Raw genomic sequence first — 20,432 nt, 5'->3', positions numbered from 1 at the left:
TGAAGAGATGTTCATTTACAATAAAGGCTTTCATTTTGCTGTGGTGCAGTTTTTCATACATTCACAACATACTTGCTTTTGTGTAAATTCTGCCATTGTCAGGATTCTGTATGTGACCAAAAGGTGGCACTGTAGGGCTCCCCCTGCAGCTGTACACCTGTTGGTCGTTATGTAATTATTCTACCGCCTTTATTACCATTTCGTCTTACTGTTTATTGTGTATGTTAAATCGCTCCATGTACAGCACTTTGTATGCAGCGATGGCTGTTTGAAAGTGCTCTATAAATACTGTTGACTTGACTTGACTTAGGAGTTTAAAAGGACTCCCGCCCGACCACTCATTGTAGCTGTTTGTTTGCTGCTGTCATGGTTGTTCTGGTGATGTCTCTGTTAGTGATTTATTTGCTGCAGTCATGGTTTTGATTTGCTACTTTGGATTAGTTTTGGTTGTTAGCACTTTGTTTGTTTTGGAATCAGTTTTCTGTTTTATGAAATATAATTCATCACATTCACCCTGCTCCTCCCTCCTGCCTACTTTTTGGGGTCCACCACCACCTTTGCAGACGTGACAGAATGACCCGACCACCTGGACCCCGCAGATACAAATACTGATCCCTATTCCACCTTGTGCCTGGCGGAGCGCGTCTGCGGCCGACAGCCTTTTCCCTTTCAGGCAGTGCTGGTCTTGCGGCTGTCCCATGATCCCCCTTCAGGCAGCGCTGGTTATGCGGTTGTCCCATGTTTTCGTCTCGTCAAGCCACGTCACCCTGGTGAGGCAAGACTTTGGACGACTTTGAGACGTCTGGGATCCGTCCTTTGAAGGAGGGGTACTGTCATGATTCTGTTTGTGACCAACAGGTGGCACTGTAGGGCTCCCTCTGAAGCCACACACCTGTTGACCTGTTGACTGTTGAATTACCGTATGTAATTAGTAGTTTAAAAGGACTGCCGCCCCACCACTCATTGTCGGGTCATTGTGGCTGTTTGTTTGCTGCTGTCATATTTGTTCTGGTCATGTCTCCATTAGTGATAGTTTTTGGATTCAGCCATGGTTTTGTTTGATACTTTGGATTCGTTTTGTTGTTGGACTGCGTTTGTTTCAGATTTAGTTTTCTGTTTTAATACAACTCATCAAGTTTACCCTGCTCCTCCCTCGTGCCTGCTTTTTTGGGGTCCTCCACCACCTCGCAACGTGACAGCCGCATATGGTCAGTTGATTCGGGTGAAGATTTTTGAACGTGTCAGTTATGCGACAGACCTGTGTATGTGGTTATTCCTGAGCCCATCAATGAGCACCTCAGAACTCGACCAAGGTATTTGATTTTTTTGATCAATTGGTTCTTTAAATACTGTGGAAATTCCACCTTCAGGTTAGGTTTAGGGTAGGTAAAAACAAAAGGAAGGACTTTGAGCATTACTCACATTTTCAATTACTGGTATTATTTTGAACGCAACTACATGTAGCAATTATGGCCCATGGTTCAATCTTATCTGTACATGCTAGATGTACCGGACCCCCACTTTTCCTAACATGAATGGCAAATTTCTTAATAACATGATTACAATTGCCTTTATCGATGGTTTAAACCATATTGGCCAGTCATTTTATTGTCATGTGTTCCTATTGCTTCAGCGGCACTATCACGGTTTACATACTGTAGATCACAATACTGTGGTGGGCTGACATGGGCAAAAAGTAGTTTTATTGACAGAAATGTGCTGCTTTTAATATTGTAACATGACAACTATGATACTGTGGCAATTTGAATATCGCAATATCACCATCATGGTTACATTCCTATTCCTAACATTACTGTTCCCCTAAAAAATACAGTACAATAAACAGCTTCCAGCTATGCATGCACACTATCAAGAAACTTCAAATCAACCCAAAACTTGTCAAGTGTGTAAGTGTCATTCAGAGCAGCACGATCATTATCTGAAGCCAATATATCAGTACGGTACTGTTTGACATCATTTTATTGATATTTCGATCCAACCTTGCATATGCCGTCACTTGCTCCCCAGCAATCACAGAGCCTCTTTTAAACACTCCGTTTCTGTCTATTTAATTCATGTGGTGCACTCTATTCTATTTTTGGTCATTATCAATTACTGCTGTTGGCTTTTGTGCAATAGTTGTGATTTATGTGTTCCTATTAAATGTTATTATTCCCCATGCCCATTAGAATGAATGACCAAATGAAGAGCCTTACTTTTTTTCAATGATTAAGAAGAACTATGTAAATTAATGATTCAAAGGATGCACAAGATTACAGTTGCCTTCAGGCTTTTTTTTTCCTGCTGCTCATACAACGCAGACACTTGCTGCTTGGCTTTCTCGTCTTGCATGCAATTTTATTGCATTTTTTGATCCATCCATCCATTTTCCGGTCCGCTTAATCCTAAAAGTGTCACGGGGGGTGCTGGAGCCTATCCCAGCCATCTTCGGGCAGGGGACACCCTGAACCAGTTGCCAGTCAATCGCAGGGCACACAGGGACGAACAACCACCCGCACTCACACTCACACCAAGGGACAAGTTAGAGTGTTCAATCAGCCTGTCATGCATGTTTTTGGAATGTGGGAGGAAACCGGAGCACCCGGGGAAAATATGCGAACTCCACCCAGGGAGGCTGGAGCTGGAATTGTACCTCTGCGCTGTGAGGTTGACGCGCTAATCACTAAACCACTGGGCCGCCTTACAATTTTTATTGATAAGCAGGAGCCCTCGTTGGAATTTCTGGGAGCAAAGCCCATAGATATGAGATAGTGGTCAACCTGATCATCAACAAATAAATGAGGGACCGGATTGGGCCCAGCTGAATGTCTCACCACAGAGGAAAAAACTGCTGTGGACTGCGGCTGCATAAAAAAAAACCAGGACGAAACAGAAATCTCTTCAGAACACGGACATTCAACTGAAAAACAGATTTGCTCCACTTTCACATGGCCATCACCATATGGTGGGATTCAGCACCAGTGAAAGGTATCGAAGTGAAACATTCAGGCTAAAGAGGAGAGCTATTGGGCCTCAAACGTTGATAATCTATCAATGATGTCAAACACTTTTACAGCAGGAAGAATAAGTGTTTTACCAGTGACCTGTGGTACAATATCTCTGAGAAAGTTATGAAGATCGCTACTGAGCACCCAACTGGGAAATCTGTAATCATACACACAGGAGCTTTTCATGTCTTGAAACGGCATAATATTGTGCTCCGATGCAAAGTGCAATCTCTGAGCGCTTAGGTGTTTTTCAGTGCACCCTTGCCCACAGAACAATGAGGAGATGAAGGCTTTAACAGATTAATGTCGCTAATAAATTACTGAGATGTGTGTGTCAAAATTCACTGAGTGAGAAACAATGTTCCATTTTTTTGCGAAGACCGACACCTCATCAAAGCAAGATGGTATGTGTCAGAATAAACAATGGATGACTGACTTAAAACATTCTTAGTGTTCATTACTCTGCTCCATTTTCCCAAACTGACAGACAAGACCGTGAGGAACAACAGTTAAGGGTGTTTCTCTGGTATCATGCTGAATGAAAAACAGAAACAGAGTGAAGCTAATACTTGACCCAAACAGATGAGGCCCTATTTTCGTGACCTGTACAACTCTAGTCTAGCAAAAGCTGCAATGTAACAGTACGCATTGATGGCGTTTTCTTTTGCGCCATTGTGGGAGTGAACACGGATGACTTTTTTCTTGGCCAATCAAAGCGGCTCCACTCATTCCCTTTAAACTTGGTGCAGTATAGGCAACCACCGGAGACTATGCAGAAGAAAGACGCATGCAGTTTGTTCGTAAGGAATTGCAAGCAGACTTCTATTAGCAGATGACATAAAGTTGGCCAGGGATATCACAGATCACAATCGTCTTCTGCCCATATCTTAACACATTATAAAAATGATTATAATAATCATGCGTTAAATGAATGTATTTCTTCAAGGATCCACGGGGTTTGATGCATGCTGTTGTTTATGAATGAAACGTGATGCCATCCACCACACATACCAGCGAAGCACAAAATTTGTCTACCTGCGCCTTGATAAAATTCGTCAAAATTGCATTACACCACCTCAGACCTGTGTTTGGGGACTAAACTTGCCTACCCGCCTTAAATCTTTCTTTATTTATTTATTATTTTAACTGTGTTTTACTATTGGTATTGGTTGTACAGTGTCCTTGAGTGTTGTGAAAGGCGCTTATTGATGTATTATTATTATTATTACCCCCCCCCCACCCCCCCGGTCTAGTTAAAATCGTATAACCCAACAGGTAAGGTGCGGCTAGCCATCGTTACTGTCAGTTGCTATTCATGCTATTAAAGCATCAGTCAAACACCATCCTGACTCGTGGCATTAATAAACCAAACAACCTGCTTTTACCTAGTCTAAAGCCCGCTGTACTTTCTGTCACTAAATTGTCAGGTGCTGGGAGCATGTGTGAGAGAAACTGCTCACAGTCCGTTGGAAAGCCGAGAAAGACATGGTGTGGACTGCAAAAGTCTCAAATGCGGTCAACTAGACTTGCCCCGTGAAAATCAAGATATGCCCATTTTTACGCAGAGTGGATGTGCATCGGTCTACAAAAATACAGGCAATATAGTCTTCCTTTGCCACCAAAAGACCACACCTCTACCATCACCGGATTTATGTATGACTTCAACCACACAAATTGAATCATCGACACCACTACAAACACCTCTAAGTCATCCACCACTGGACTTAACTCAAACCTCAACACAAAACTCATTGTCTCCGAATGACTTGCTGCTGGGTTTCAATGACTGATGAAGAGCCTCGTCAGTATTGGAATTCAATTTAACCCACACTAATCCCTCATTTTCTCAACACTTAGTCCTATCCATACTTTGAGTCTGCCCATTCCAATACTCACCAAGAGCCATCCACCAATGACTGCTGACTCCCCTTTTCCCCCATGAAGAAACTTAGGAGGTGGAAATATTTTGGGGAAATGAGGCAACGTTCATGGAGACGTCTACTTCAGATGACGTAAATTCAAAATAGGTTCAAGGTTTATTTTTATCTGATAATGTTCTTATTTTGAATGAAGAAAAATTCTCTTACCTAGGTGACAGTTTGGGCTGTCAATTCAGCCTTGCTCGAAGCTGTCACTCCTTCCGGAATTGTACAGTTCACACTGCATGAAAAAAATCAAATGTGTTTTGCATTTGGGCAAAAGAATCAGAATTGAGCTGCAGTGTCACCATAGTTTACAACACGGGTGCCCAAACTTTTTGGACCGAAGATCAACCAATCTCCAAAATTTCCCCTTACTGTGCACGCACGCGCACACACACACGCACGCACGCCATGATGCCTGACACGGAAGCAAGCCATGCACCTTTGCAGCCTGTTGACTATCATAGCTCACAGCCTCACACGTACCGTTTTAAAGTGCTTCCCTAGGCCCTCTACATTCCTATTCTTTGCCCGTGCCTTCGGTGAATTGTACACAAAGCAAACTCTGAATGAGAATACAGTAATCCCTCGTTTATCGTGGTTAATGGGGACCAAAACCACCAGCAATAAATGAAAATCCGCGAAGTAGCGACCAATTAACTACACACATATAAATAAATGGGCTACTGGAACAAAGCGGAGATGGGCGAGATGCTATAACATGGCTCTGTTGGAATGCTACTACTCAAGCAACCCTAGTCAGAGGGGTTACATGCAGAGAATGTGGGCTTAATGGCTACTTCGAAACCCACCACGAAACAACTAGTAGCTCAGTGTTCCAACATCCACAAACGGCAACTGCTGTCACAACTTGAGATTGATGAGGTACAACGCAGGTTCCATTGTGTAGCCCCCCAGGCTGCCAGTTCAGAGGAGGAGGTCATACCAGAGATTGGGAAGCAAGCCCCAATGAATGCAGATGAAGAGATTGGGAGGCCAGCCCCAATGAATGGAATGCTGAGCGAGGCAGCAACTGACCTGAAAGCTAAGATCATGGCGAGAATGAAAGCTGGGCAACCTAGAAACCGATTACAACGGCTATGTGAAGTACCACCTGAAAGCCTCATGGAAAGTGTGAATGCAGCACTGAGGGCGATCCCTACCGTAACGATCACAGAAACCAATGAGCTGATATACGCTTCGACCTCAGTGATCCTTGAGATGATTGGCTATAAGAGCAACCATGGAAGCCATGAGATATGTTACCCACCATGGAAAAGACGGTTGGAGGCTAAGATCAAGGCGGCTCGGAAAGATGTGAGTCAAATGACGGAGGCCCAGAGAGGTGTGATGAAAAGGCCAATACCCGAGAGGTACATCCAGATGACCATACCTGAAGCACTCGAAACTGCCAAACAAAGGCTCCAACCCTTGTCCAGCCGCCTAAAGCGGTACACGAAAGAGAATGAGGCCAGACGAATAAACAGGCTGTTCGCAACACAACCTGCGAAAGTGTACGCTCAGTGGCAGGGTCCTAACAACAGAGCTGTCCCACCAAGACTGGAAACTGAGAGGTACTGGAAAGGCATATGGGAGAAGGAGGTTGCACATAACAGCAGTGCACAATGGCTGGTGACCCTGAGAGAGGAGCACAGCAACCTCCCTGAACAGAACCCAGTTACCATAACAGTGGCAGACATACAGGAAAGAGTCTCAGATATGAAGAACTGGACAGCACCAGGCCCGGACATGGTCCACACCTACTGGCTAAAGAAACTCACAGCACTCCATGAGCGCCTAGCAGCACAAATGAACGAGCTGCTAAGGGATGGGACTCACCCAGGATGGCTAAGCTAAGGGCGAACGATCCTGATCATGAAGGATCCCTCAAAGTGTTCAGTCCCATCCAACTATCGGCCAATAACCTGTCTCTCCACAACATGGACGCTCATGTCAGGCATCATTGCGGCTAATATATGTGGACACATGGATCAATACATGAGCGAAGCACAGAAGGGCATTGGTAGAGATACCAGAGGAGCCAATCATCAGCTCCTGTTTGACAGAACAGCCTGGATTGTGACTTAGAGAGGAAAGGTAGTCCGCACTGAAGGGGTCTCACTCCCTGAAGGAACAATAGCAGCCATTGAGGACAGCTACAAGTACCTCGGTATACCACAAACCAATGGCAACCTCGAACTGGCAACAAGGAAAGAGGCTATGGCCAAATACCTCCAGCGAGTGAGGCAAGTCCTAAGAAGCCAGCTCAGTGGCAAGAATAAGACCCGGGCAATAAACAGCTATGCCCTGCCAGTGATCAGATACCCTGCAGGAATAATAAGGTGGCCAAAGGAAGTGATTTAGACCACGGATGTTAAGACCCGAAAGCTCCAAACCATGCATGGAGGGTTCCATCCCAAATCCGGCACCATGAGACTGTACGCAAGCCGAAAGGAAGGAGGCCAGGGACGAGTGAGTGTGACAGCCACTGTCCAGGATGAAACATCCAAGCTCCATGAATACATCAAGGAGAAGGCTCCAATGGATGACATACTCAGAGAATGTCTCAGATAGTGGGGAACAGAAGATTATGAGGCGCTGGAAGAAGGACCATCATGGGAGGACAAGCCCGTACACAGTCAGCAACTGATTCGTATCTGACATTCAACACTCATATATAATCAATGAATAAAACAGCCTCCTTTTACCAGTTGAGAAACATATCCATATTGAAGGCTTGCACACTCCAAGCAGACAGGGTGAAACTTCTCCATGCTTATACCTCCAGTAGACTTAATTATTGTAATGGTTTTGTGACTGGACTCTCTCAAGAGAACATCAAACAGCTGCAGCGCACTCAAAATGCTGCTGCTCGAGTTCTAACCAAAACATTAGGACTAGAGTTATACTTAAGTATTTGTCCTTCGCTCTCAGTCAGATGCAGATTAGATTTAACACATTCATGTTGACAACTGGTGTCTGTGAGAAGATCTGCATTTGTTTATATGTCATACTGTATCGTATCATATCATACAGGTATATCATATATCATATCGTGTATCAAATCATATCCTAATCGTTTCTTCCTGTCTGATCGTCAATGAAAGAGACGGAATAGTCCAGCGGGCAGATGTTTAGTAGGATTACACATCTGCTCTCCATTTCTCATTTAAGATAAGATAAGATAAGAAAACCTTTATTAGTCTCGCAATGGAGAAATTCCCAATTCACAGCAGCAAAGTTATGAAGGGAAGAAGTAGAACAACAAAATATAGGAGCTTTTTATCTTTTTTAAAATGTATTTATAAGTTATCTTCCCTTTCCTACTTTCTTAATTGTGCTTCTCTGATTTACCGTGGAATGTGGTGGTGCCATATACTATTTAACAACTGTTTTTTTTAAACCTACACTTTAGTTATGCTTTTAACAGTCTTGAAAAACACAGACACGTCCGACTCTGTGCCTTCTCTCTTCTCGTTCGACTCGAGAGGCATTCAAAGACAGCCTCAGAAAAATGGAAATTAATGATCACTCCACTGACATTAAGAAAAGCTAAAATAATGCACCAAAACAAAAAAATCAAGTGAGGAAATCACAAAATAAATTCTATGGGGGCGTTTCTGAACACACAACAAAGGAATGAATTACAAACAATTTTGAGACACTCCAGTCTCCTACATACATACAGCATGTGTTTCCTTCATTGTAAGTTTTATAGAAGGCTTTTATTTTTTTGTGGCTCCAGACATATTTGTTTTTTGATTTTTTGGTCCTATATGGTTCTTTCAACATTTTGGGTTGCCAACCCCTGCCATAAAACAATAAAAGTGGGGTAGACGAGTGAAGTGTTTCCAGAGCAGTTCGGAGATTGTCATGGATTAAGATAAGATAACCTTTACTTGTCCCTTGTCACTGGGGAAATTTGCACTCGTTCACTCTCCTTGTGCACAAATTAAAGACAATTCTGCTTGACTCCTAGTTTCTGTTGTGTTTTTCAAAGTTTGTCTTAAGGCTCTGATTGCCTGGCAAGCGATTTGACAGCAAACGTATATCACCAAAGTGTATTGTATTTTCACAAATATTGATTTGAATTGAAAATGTCCAAACAATCTTTGCAAAGGCAGTGCCATGGATTTCCTCACTAGCTGCATTTTCTTAGGCCCTCATACCCATATCCTTTACTACCTAGCCCAGCTGCCTTTGGTTGACTGGTCAACAGCCAATCACAGGACAGATAAAGACAAAAAAAACATTCACACTCACATTCACGCCCATGGACATTTAGAGTCTTCACTCGACTCATTAAATCCCAAGAACAATTTGTCTATTAGAAGCACAACGTTCCGTTCCAAGGTCGAGTGTGTGTCATATATGAAAAAAAGTGCAACAATGATGTTGGAAAAAGATTAAGATGACAAGGTCATCACATGAACAGCCACGAAAAGCTGACAGAGCCGTCCTGATGTGTTGGAGTCAGTCAAGTGTTTGTATCACAAAATAGTTTATTATTTTGCAATCAAAAGCCATTTCTAAATGTTGAATGAGCTGAATCAAATGAAACCACTGTTCAGATGTTACAAATGGCACAAAAGGATTTTCCTTTAGTTAGTTAGTTAGTTAGTTAGTTAGTTAGTTCCGCCCGTTCCTATTTGGAACATTGGGCGACAAGTTTCTCCATTTGGTCCGGTCACTGGCGACCCTTCTTTCTCCATGCCAGCTGAGACCCATCTCACTGAGGTCTTCTTTGGCAGTCTGTCTCCACGTCCTCTCTTCCTCTTTCCAATCTCTGGCATCCAGTCCATGGCCACACTTGCCGGTCTCTCTCTTGGCAGTCGGAGTACGTGGCCGATCATTTTCCTTCTCCTTTCAGAGACAATGTCTGACAGTTCAGCCACTCCTGCCTTCTTCATCACCTCCTCGTTGGTGATGTGGTCTCTCCATGAGATCCTCAGGATGGATCTCAGGCAACGCCGATGGAAGACATCTAACTTGTTGGTAATGTTGGCTGTCTTCATCCATGTCTCACAGGCGTAAATCGCTGTTGGGATAACCACTGACATATAGAGGCGTAGCTTGGTGGTCGTAGTGATGGCTTTCGATGACCAGATGTTGCGGAGGCGTTGGAACACTCCCGCAGCTTTACCAAGTCTACTGTTGACGTCTTTCTCCACACCACCTGTATTTGAGATGTTATTACCAAGATATGTGAAGCTGTCAATGTACTCTATGTCATGTTGGTGTAGAGTGAGTGGTTGAAGGTGTTGCTGCTGTCCGACGGCCATGGCCTTGGTCTTTTCCTGGCTAATTCGTAAACCGACCTTAACTCCGTGCTCATACAGATTGTTGGTCAACTCCTGGAGTGCGGGCTGGGTGTGACTTAACAGAGCCAAATCTGCAAATTCCAGGTCAGCTCGTCTGCTCCCTCCCCACTTGATACCAACTTTTGCTCCTTTGATGGACTTCCTCATCACAAAGTCAATTATGATGATGAAGAGTAGGGTTGACAGAATGCAACTCTGTCTTACACCAGTGACAATGTCAAAATCATCAGTTGTGCCACTGTTGGTTTTGACACAACAGGTTGAGTTGTGGTACAATGACCTGAAGATGTTGATGTACTTGAGGGGTACACCATACAGCTGGACGATCTGCCACAGTGACTCCCGGTGGATGCTGTCGAAGGCTTTCTTGAAATCGATATAGTAGATCATGAGCATTCTTGGCACTGCTCTATGATGTTTCGAAGGGTAAAGATCTGTTCGGCGCAAGACCTTCCCTTCCTGAAACCGGCTTGCTCTTCCCTCAAGATGTTATCCACTTAATCTTTAAGGCGATGTAGCAGAACACTGCAGAATACCTTGTTGGGGATTGCCAGCAGCGTGATGCCCCGCCAGTTATTGCAGTCTGCGAGGTTTCCCTTCTTAGGGAGCGTGACAATGACCCCACGTCTCCAGTCGGCAGGAACCTCTTCAGCATGCCAAATCAGGTTGAACAGGTAAGGCTCTCCACAACAGCATCTTGGCCATGTTTCAACAGCTCGGCAGCTATCTCATCGAGTCCCGGTGCCTTGTTGTTCTTAAGGCCCTTGATTGCTCTGGCAACCTCAGTCTCGGATATCTCTTTCGATGTAATATTTAGAGCTGGATCTGGTGTCTCTTGATCGAAATTGAAGAGCACGGGAGGCATTGGTTGGTTGAGTGTTCCAGCCATCCTGCTTCTTGCTCCTCGTCGCTCCTCTTTTGCCATCCTTGATCCTGATTGGCACGCTAGAGCTGCTCCTGGAGTTGGTTAGCTCCCACACAATCTTGTATAGGGTCGGCGTGTCGTTGTTCTCTGCTGCTTCCTGTGCCTCTCTTGCTTTCTCTTCTAGCCACTGTCTTTTATCCTTCCTGCAACTCTTCTTCACTGCCCTGTCCAAGCGTCTGTACTCCTCGCCTTCCATCCTCCAGCTCCGGATCCTCCTCTTTTGTTCTCTTTTTATCTTTCCTTTCATCAATCAACTTCCAGGTGTTGTCTGTTATCCATCTCTCTTTGTTGGTACCCGTCTTTCTGCCTATAACTGCTTCTGCAGTTTCAGCAATGGCACAAGAGAACATACTCCACTGGTCCTCAATGTTTGTAAGGTGTTGTAATACCTTGAGCTTCCTACTCAATTCCTCACAGAAGCTTTCTGAGAAGTTTTTATTCTTTAGCTTGTCCACCGCGTAAGGTCTCTTGGGCTGCACCTTTTTCACCTGCAGCTTCAGCTTGATTTTACTCACCACAAGGAAGTGGTCTGAACCCACATCTGCACCTAAGTAGGAGCGAACGTCGAGCAATGACGAGCGCCACCTTGTGTTGATGCAGATGTAGTCCAGTTCGTTCCGGGTCCCGCCACCAGGTGAAACCCAGGTTACTTTGTGGATCCGCTTGTGCTCAAAAAAGGTGTTTCCAATGATGAGGCCGTTGGTACTTGTTAGCATCAACAGTCTCTACCGTAATGACTATACACAAGGTGTACCGGCTTTTTAAGGCGCGTGGTGAGCTTTTAAGAAAATTGTGACTTTTTGGTACACTATATAGTGCGGAAAATATGGTATTTTGGCTGAATTTTGAAAACCCACGGAATGTATTGTTAGTTTCACACGGCAGGTACAACATTAGCAATAAATTAATAAATAAATAAAAGTGATTATACATTTTTTCCAGTGTCTAGTAATCAGCAGTAGAACATAGGTATCCACCTTTTCTACCGCTTATCCGGGGTCGGTTCACGGGGGAAGCAGCTTTAGGAGGGAAGCCCAGACTTCCCTCTCCCCAGCCACTTCTTCAAGCTCTTCCTGGCAGATCCCAAGGTGTTCCCAGGCCAGCTGGGTGACATTGTCTCTCCAGCGTGTCCTGGGCCGTCCCCGGGGTCTCCTGCCAGTGGGACATGCCTCACCAGGGAGGCGTCCAGGAGGCATCCTAATTAGATGCCCGAGCCACCTGATCTGGGTCCTCTCGATGTGGAGGAGAAGCGGCTCTCCTCTGAGCCCCTCCTGGATTATCAAGCTTCTCACATTATCTCTAATGGAGAGTCCGGACACCCTGCGGAGAAAACTCATTTCGGCCGCTTGTATCCGGGATCTCGTTCTTTCGGTCACGACCCATAGCTCATGACCATAGATGAGGGTTGGGACGTAGATCGACCGGTAGATTGAGAGCTTCGCCCTTTCGCTCAGCTCCTTCTTTACCACGACAGACCGATACAATGTCTGCATCACAACAGACGATGCACTGGTCCCCCTGTCAATCTCTCGCTCCCTAATGCCCTCACTTGTGAACAAGACCCCAAGATACTTAAACTCCTCCACTTGGGGCAGGATCTCCTCTCCCACCCACCCTTTTCCGACTGAGGACCGTGGTTTCAGATTTGGAGGTGCTGATCTTCATCCCAACTGCTTCACACTCAGCTGCAAAACGCTCCAGTGAGAGAGAACATAGGTATGTTTTAAGATATTCAGGCGCTTTGACCAATATCTGGAGAAAAATTGCTTTTTGTGCAAACAAACAAATCACTAAAGGTACGTCCTGGGTATGACGTTAAACTGCATCCAACTGGTCCTCCAGGTTGGGGGTTGGGCGTGGTTAACAACCTCACCCTGTAAAACAAAAACCTGTTACAGAAACATCCTTGGATGTATCTATGACGGGGCCAGGTGAAATCCAGCAGGAAGCCCGACCCCTGATGACCCCAATCTTTGGAACCAAAACCAACACCACAGTAGGCACCTGGAATGGGCGCACAATGTTCCAGTCTGGTCGCATGGACCAGGTGCTGAAGAATATGAGGGACTATCGCCTGGACATCTTAGGCATTAGTGAAATGAGGTGGACGGGGCAAGGGCGCCTCATGGTTAATGGAGCAACTTTTCTGTACTCTGGTGAGCAAGACCACCATTCCCATAGAGTCGGCATCATCCTCTCCAGTAGTGCAGCAAAAGCATTGATTGGATGGAAGCCGGTGAATGAACGGATTATTACAGCAAGACTCTACACCAGATATGCCAAAGTAACCATCGTACAAGTCTATGCCCCAACCGAAGCTGCCTCAGCGGACGATAAAGACACCTTCTACAACCAGCTCCAGACCGTGCTTGAGGAGATCCCCCGACATGACATCAAAATGCTGATTGGAGACTTCAACGCAAAACTGGATAATGACAGAAGGGGCCTGAATGCTACAGTTGGACCGCAAAATGGCTCCTTGCTGAAAATATACTTACAATGTTCTTCTGTAACTTGCTGTTGTTTCAGTGAACTGTGTCGCTGATTTATTAAATATGTTTTTGTTGCAGCTCTGAAAAAAGGAGAGCTGTGGTGGTGTTTTTTTTTTAAACGCACACTTTATTAATGGTTTTCACAGTCTCAACGTCTTTGTCTCTGTGCCTTCTCTTTTTCCGTTCGACTCGAGAGGCGTTCATGACCACTTCGGAAAAATGTAAATTAACGATTCCTACAGACTATGAAAATTAAAAATAATGCATCAAAACAGAAAATCAAGCCAGAAAATCACAAAATAAATTCTCTAGCCCCCTACAGAATTTATTTTGTGTGATTTCCTCACTTGATTTTCTGTTTTTATGCATTATTTTCAATTTTCGTAGTTTCATTGAAGTACTGTAATGATTCTTTTGCGTTTTTCGAAGGCAGTCTTGAACGCCTCTCGAGTCAAAAGGAAGGAGTGTAGTAGTTTAGTGGATGCATTGTAGATTGAGCCTTATAGTCCAGTGCGTGCAATATATGAAACAAAAATTTAAAAATAGACCATTCATTGAAGGTGCACCTCATAATCCAGTGCGCCTTTTAATGCGGAAAATATGGTACTCAAAAATTCCTGCCACTCTTGGGTTGTGATGAGCGTAAATGACTCCCATTGAATAAAGTACAGTAACCTAGCGTGCATGTTTCTGGACAACGGTCCTCACCAAAAATAAACTGGGAAAACCAATATCAGGACAAAAAGAGAATAATAAACCTGAGATTCAGACTGTGAATCTCAAAAACCATGAGGCAAATGTGCTCACCACTAAGACACGTGATGAAATATCTTACACTAAGATCCCAACATTTAGCTGAGTTTCAATGGCTCACTGAGGCGACATGGCGGAATGTGTCAGTTTGTCCAATATTGTGACCATCAGAACGATATTACACAAACTGAATGTGTTGCATTTTGTATTTTTATTTTTTGTGGGTAACACTGGATGACAGCCATGTGAAAAGCACAGAAACACACACTTAAACTAATGCTCCCTGTGAAACACCTTGCTAGGTTCGTGCCAGGCTGTTTCATGATTTCATGTGTCTCACCCACATTCATGGCATCACAATCAGATTTACTGTAAATGCAAGCTAAGAAAGCATTGTTTTTTAACATCTAACTAAGAGCGGTTGGGCTCAGATGTGACCCTAAACTGTCCTTCTGCTTTGAAAATGCACTTTATACACTGGGCACATGCTGGCAGCAAGGGCCGTGCTTGACTTCCTGCCACGTCAAGAAAATGTTATCTATGACTATTTCTGTTGCTGTCACAATAAATGCATGCAAACCACAGTATTTGTGGAGGAAAATAAATACCTACAGTGTCTACAAATAGGCCAGTTTTGAGCAGTTTCACAGTGTATCTTCCTCCAGTACAGAGTGTGCTGTACCATACCAGAAAAGATTGTCTTTGCCTCTACCCTCTTTACGCCTCCTCCTGAAAGAGAAAAGATCTTCCAAGATATATGGATTTGTTTATGTGTATGTACAAGCCAAAAGCTATTTAGATCCTAAATATAGACAGAAACATAACCCCTTTCATGTATAGTCCCCTTTGTCCAGAGACAATGCATCTTTTGCCTGAGGTAGATGCATTATGCGACAATTCAAATACTTGATTCATTACACACAGCAGGCAGTCTTTGCAGCACTATGCTGAAATATAATTCACTCTCTGGGTTAATTTTTTTATAACACTAATCCACCACTTTGACACACAACATCAACATCGTCACAAGCTGAGAAATAAATCATCACCATCGTCATCACCATTCACATCTTCCTCATCATCCACCTCCTTCATAACATCACAATCCAGCATCACTGTACAGCAGATGCACTGCTATTTGTGTCCTCCTCCAGTCTCTGGGTCTCCTTTCTCTTTTGGTCCATCACCATGACGATGGGAGCCAGTTTCATGAATACAGTCACTAGGCAACCAGCAGCAGCAGGACCTTGCTATCATGTAAAAGGAAGAGCAGAGATCCTGATCCAGTTTTATTCTGCACTCTGCCTGCCAGTTTACCCTTGGATCTATTAATATGTTTAATATGTATTCATCAAAATCTTCTTACATTAAACTCACTCAAATTAGACTGACAGAGAGACCGCTATAGTGAAACAAATATGGTTACAGTCAGCAAAATGGGATTCCTGTGATGCTGTCACAGTTGGTTGTATATTTACATCGTGAATTGTCTAGATTTCCAGTGAGTCAATTATCATCTTAGCACAAGTATATTTAGTGTTAAATCAAGGCACCTCTACTTCATAGCAAGTCTTATTTCAAGGGACCGACAAAGGACAAAGCACCTTGTATGATTAAACAAATGCCCAAAGACGAAGCACATAAGCCAATATTTAGATGACGAATTGAGCACTCAAATGCAATTGAATGTCAAAGCTGTGGAAGATATTCTTTTTTTCCCTTAATAAAATAATCAGGCTGATGAATCTGACAGGATAGCTAATCATTTTACTCTGTGTGGGAAAATAAATTAGTCGAGAGAGAAGACCACGGAAATAAATCATTCCAAAAATAGAATAATGGACAGTTTTCAAAAACGATACTAAATGAGGCTGTCAGAAGCAAGAACAAGGCCCAGCTAGAAATATGTATTAATAGACTCCTTCTATGAGGCGGTGTAGACAGAGGATCTTTGAAATGTGTTGCAATGAAGATGGTAATGAAATATTCCCTTTGATAGAAGGAGCCTTTTGTTGCTCGCATGTTGCTTTAGAGCCTTGCGAGTTAGAGAGAGTTAAAGCACTGGAGCTAATCCAACAGAAGTGTTACCAGACTACAAACTGCAGCACCAATGGACACAAACCATTCTCCGGACACAAGAGGGATGCATTCAACTTGAGCGAGTACTATAAACCATTATGCACAATGGCAATTAAGCTCCATAACAAGTGAAGACAAATATATTAGCTGATAATACAAAAACTCAAAAGGTGGACTGATTTACCATTTAATTTGTGCGTGAAAAAAAACCACACTGTAGAAACCATGTTGGTTACGTTTTGAGATGGGTTTAATTCAATTGCATCACACCCCCACACTAACACGAATCTCTCTCTCACACACACACACACACACACACACACACACACACACACACACACACACACACACACACACACACACACACACAGACATTTAACCCCTTCATGCATCCTCCCTGCAGTCATGGTTGCTTCTTTGGATGCTCAGAAAGGACATGTAAGTGCACCCTTTGATGTGTACACAGATGTACACTGTTTATCTGCCCAATGCCAATTCCTTCTGCAGCCTGTTGCAATGCTAAAATAATGAATGACCATGAGAATTAATTTGGGCCGTAAACATGCAAATGCCCATGATGGGTATGGGACAAGGAAATTGAGAATTTCGTAGTTTACTGTCATCATTATTTAGTAGTCCCTTCGTGGATCATACATTATGCACCAATTGTTGTAAGTTATCCATAATTATTTTATTCAATACTAACCATGCTCAATTTAAAGAACAAATTGGTGCAACATAAGAAATTCTATGCAATCTCTCACAATGTCGCCTATCATCAACTCATTTCAATAAATGTATTTGTCTTACGTTGCAAAGTAGAATAGTTATCCATCCTCAGGCTGTAAGTGGCGGTTGCAATCCTCGGAAAAAGAAGGGAGAAACGACAGGGGTGCGGGGGGATACAACCCTCTCGTGGTCCGTAGAGAGACGCGTTTGTTGGATCAGTCAGACGAACCAAGCTGGGGTGACTCTCAGAGAGGTACCTTGACCCAGTCCACCAGCCGCATCTTTAACGCCCCCGTAGCCAGAAAGCGGAGATGAGCTCATCAGTCCGGCTCGTCTTCAGCATTGTTCGGTGGTTCAAATCCAGTCAGATGCCTCCGGTCGGTAAATTAAATGGTGATAAACGATTACATGGTGCCCGCCGCGCATCCATGAAAGACAATTCAAGATGCGCCAAAGAGGAGGAGATATATTATGGAACCCAGAGCGGGAAAAAGCTATGTCCTTCTGCGCAAGTCCGCTGCATTCAGCGGGAGCGTTTCTTCCCATCTATCTCCCTGAAAGGAAGGGGAGGAGGGAGCGGGAAGATGGATGAAGATGGAACGAGGACGTGGAAGGTATGTTCGAGCGTGAGGGTGCACCAGAGAGAGAGCGAGGCGGGCAGGGGTGGGGGCATTGCAGAAAAAAAAAGAATCCATCTTTTCCGGTCTAGGCTACAAGTTGGAATCAATTTTCCTAAGGTGGGCATAACTTTCACATCCTTGTATTTGATGTCAAAAATGCCTCATAACTTGGTTTCTACTTCATATTGTTTAAAATTGATTGAATAATAGTTGTATTTCGTGTGACGTCAGGTGGTCAAATGGGCTACACCGGCCACCACTTGGGTTAATTTACGCAATATTTAACATGTGGTTGAAGATGTACGCAACGAGAGTGACGAGCTGCACGTGATTTATTTTTTTTGGGGCGGGGGTGGACTGGTGAGTAGCGCAGCTGACTCCATTCAAACTAAGACATCAGGCTACACGAGTATAGCCCGATTTTGAGCTAACAGATGTCTCGCACAGACTAACATCATGTCACGTCGCCAATTTTGAGTTGTATTCACGCATCCTCAACCACGTAGTGTGACATACTCAACAAATGGTCATGAAGCATTTGTGATGCTTCATGGCCTTGATGACGAAAGTCTGGCGTGTCATTATTTTTATTTGTCTTGCCGCATAGTGTGACATGTCCTCCATCGTCCTTCAATTCGCTTTATTAACCAAGAGGAAGACAGTTGCCCTCCTACTTATGACAAGAGACTTGACGTGACGCATTCAACTACAATGTGGTGTAAAATATTGAGAAAGAAACGTGAACAAAAGGGGAAATATTGATGCATTTGCAAAAACAAATTCAAAAAAATAGTACAAACAAGCTACATCAATCAGATTTAAAATGATAAATTCTAAACATTAAATATAATGATAAATCAGAACTAAGTTGATAAATAGAGAAAGGTACTGAAATATCCATTATGAATACAAGAGAAAATTGACACATGAGTGCCAGGGTGTGGATGTATATAATCCCGATACAAACCAAAATTTGTAAATATATCACAGTTAAGGGTAAAGTATGAGCTTTAATGGAGACTTCTTTCTTCTTACTTTTTATCTTTTCTGATTGATATAAAAATTATTTATTAGATATAAATAACGGGGTAGGACTAGATAAGTTTTTTTACTTCTTCCTACTCCCTTGAACATAATAACTGTGTTGAATGAAGACTGATTTGTTTCTTTTTACTATTTTATCTACCTTATTTTCTGTCAAATTATTACTGTATATGTTTTATGTTCAATAAACAACAACAAACCAATTTGTAACATTCTGATGATGAATAACATTGTACTTCCTGAGGCTGCTGAGGAAGCATGGCCTGCCACAGGAGGTGCGACGTCAGTTCTACACGGCAGTCATCGAATCAATCCTGTGTTCTTCCATCACGGTTTGTTTTGGGGCCGCCACAAAAAAGGAGAAAATTCGACTGCAACGCACAGTTAGGACAGTGGAAGAAATCATTGGCACCACCTTACCCACTCTTGAGGATTTGCACACCGCAAGAACCAAGACAAGGGCACGGAAAATCCTACTGGACCCTGTGCACCCTGCCCACCACCTTTTCCAGCTACTCCCCTCAGGCAAGCATGGCCGATCCATGTACACCAAATCAAGCAGGCACTTATACAGCTTCTTCCCTCTACCCATTAAGTCCCTAAACAGTAACCCAAATCTACCTGCATAGTGGCTCTTTGCAATTTTGCACAACCTTGTGGAACAGCATTACCACTATAATCATGTAATCATTGTAGCTCCAGATCTGTATTTACTTGAACCCTCGTCACTGATCTATATACCACAGCACCAGACACTTGAAAGTTCTCAAGGACATCTGCGTAATTGCACACTTGTTGTACCACAAATACTGCTACCGGTCACTTGTACCGTAACTGTACAACTGTTATAGTATTGTATTCTACCACTGATTACTTTCGTTCTGCTTGAAACTTTGCACATTGACTTACAGCTGTCATTGGGTGGTACCACCACACAACGTTACAAATTACGGCAGGGGTGCCCAAACTTTTTGGATTGAAGATCTACTTTTCGATCAACTAACCTCCCGGGATCTACCCTTACCGGTGCGCGCATGCGCACGCGAACACACACACACACACACACAGACACACACACACACGCCATGATGAGAAACAGCCTGAAACAGAGGCATGCCACACACTTTAGCAGCCTGTTAACTATCGTAGCTCGCACGTACCGTTTTAAAGTGCTTCCCTGGGCCCTCCTAGATTCCTATTCTTTACTCGTGCCCTCAGTGAATTGTACAAGAAGCAAACTCTGAATGAGAATCATAACGATAAAAGATTTAGCGCAACAGCTCTGATCACAAGCTGCAATTGCAAGCTGTTGAGCGCTAACAAATTCCGGTGACGTAATCATGCGCCACCGTAAATTTAAGATTTACCTGCTTTATTTTATTTTTTTAAAAATTGTGAAAATGAAACTGATAAGATGATTAGGGTGCAGTGTATATTAACACAAAAAATATATTACTAACATGTACAAAGACACACAAATGGTTGTTTGTTTTTTTTCTTCTCTACACTCCTCGGATCTACTTGGGACCTGTCTTAGAT

General features: G+C 43.5%; 1 protein-coding gene across 8 annotated transcripts in view; it reads right to left on the bottom strand.

Annotated features, from left to right (window-relative positions):
- Positions 1-20,432, bottom strand: part of lrrc7 (leucine rich repeat containing 7) — a 211,540-nt gene that overhangs the window by 110,149 nt on the left and 80,959 nt on the right. For 3 of the 8 annotated variants that reach the window (XM_052073295.1, XM_052073296.1, XM_052073297.1), the window contains exon 1: positions 17,311-17,862. The exons of 2 other annotated variants lie outside the window; for them this stretch is intronic. In XM_052073295.1, the coding sequence (XP_051929255.1) occupies positions 17,311-17,335 (25 nt within the window). In that variant the 5' untranslated portion in view covers positions 17,336-17,862. Of the gene's footprint in view, positions 1-17,310; positions 18,615-20,432 lie in introns of those variants that run through there. 3 more of the 8 variants (XR_007963626.1, XR_007963627.1, XM_052073302.1) reach the window with 2 other exon arrangements.

The sequence above is a fragment of the Hippocampus zosterae genome, chromosome 8 (assembly GCF_025434085.1).
Source record: "Hippocampus zosterae strain Florida chromosome 8, ASM2543408v3, whole genome shotgun sequence".
Taxonomy (NCBI): Eukaryota; Metazoa; Chordata; class Actinopteri; order Syngnathiformes; family Syngnathidae; genus Hippocampus; species Hippocampus zosterae.
Note: the sequence above shows the minus strand (reverse complement) of the source record. Positions and strands in the feature narration are given on the sequence as shown.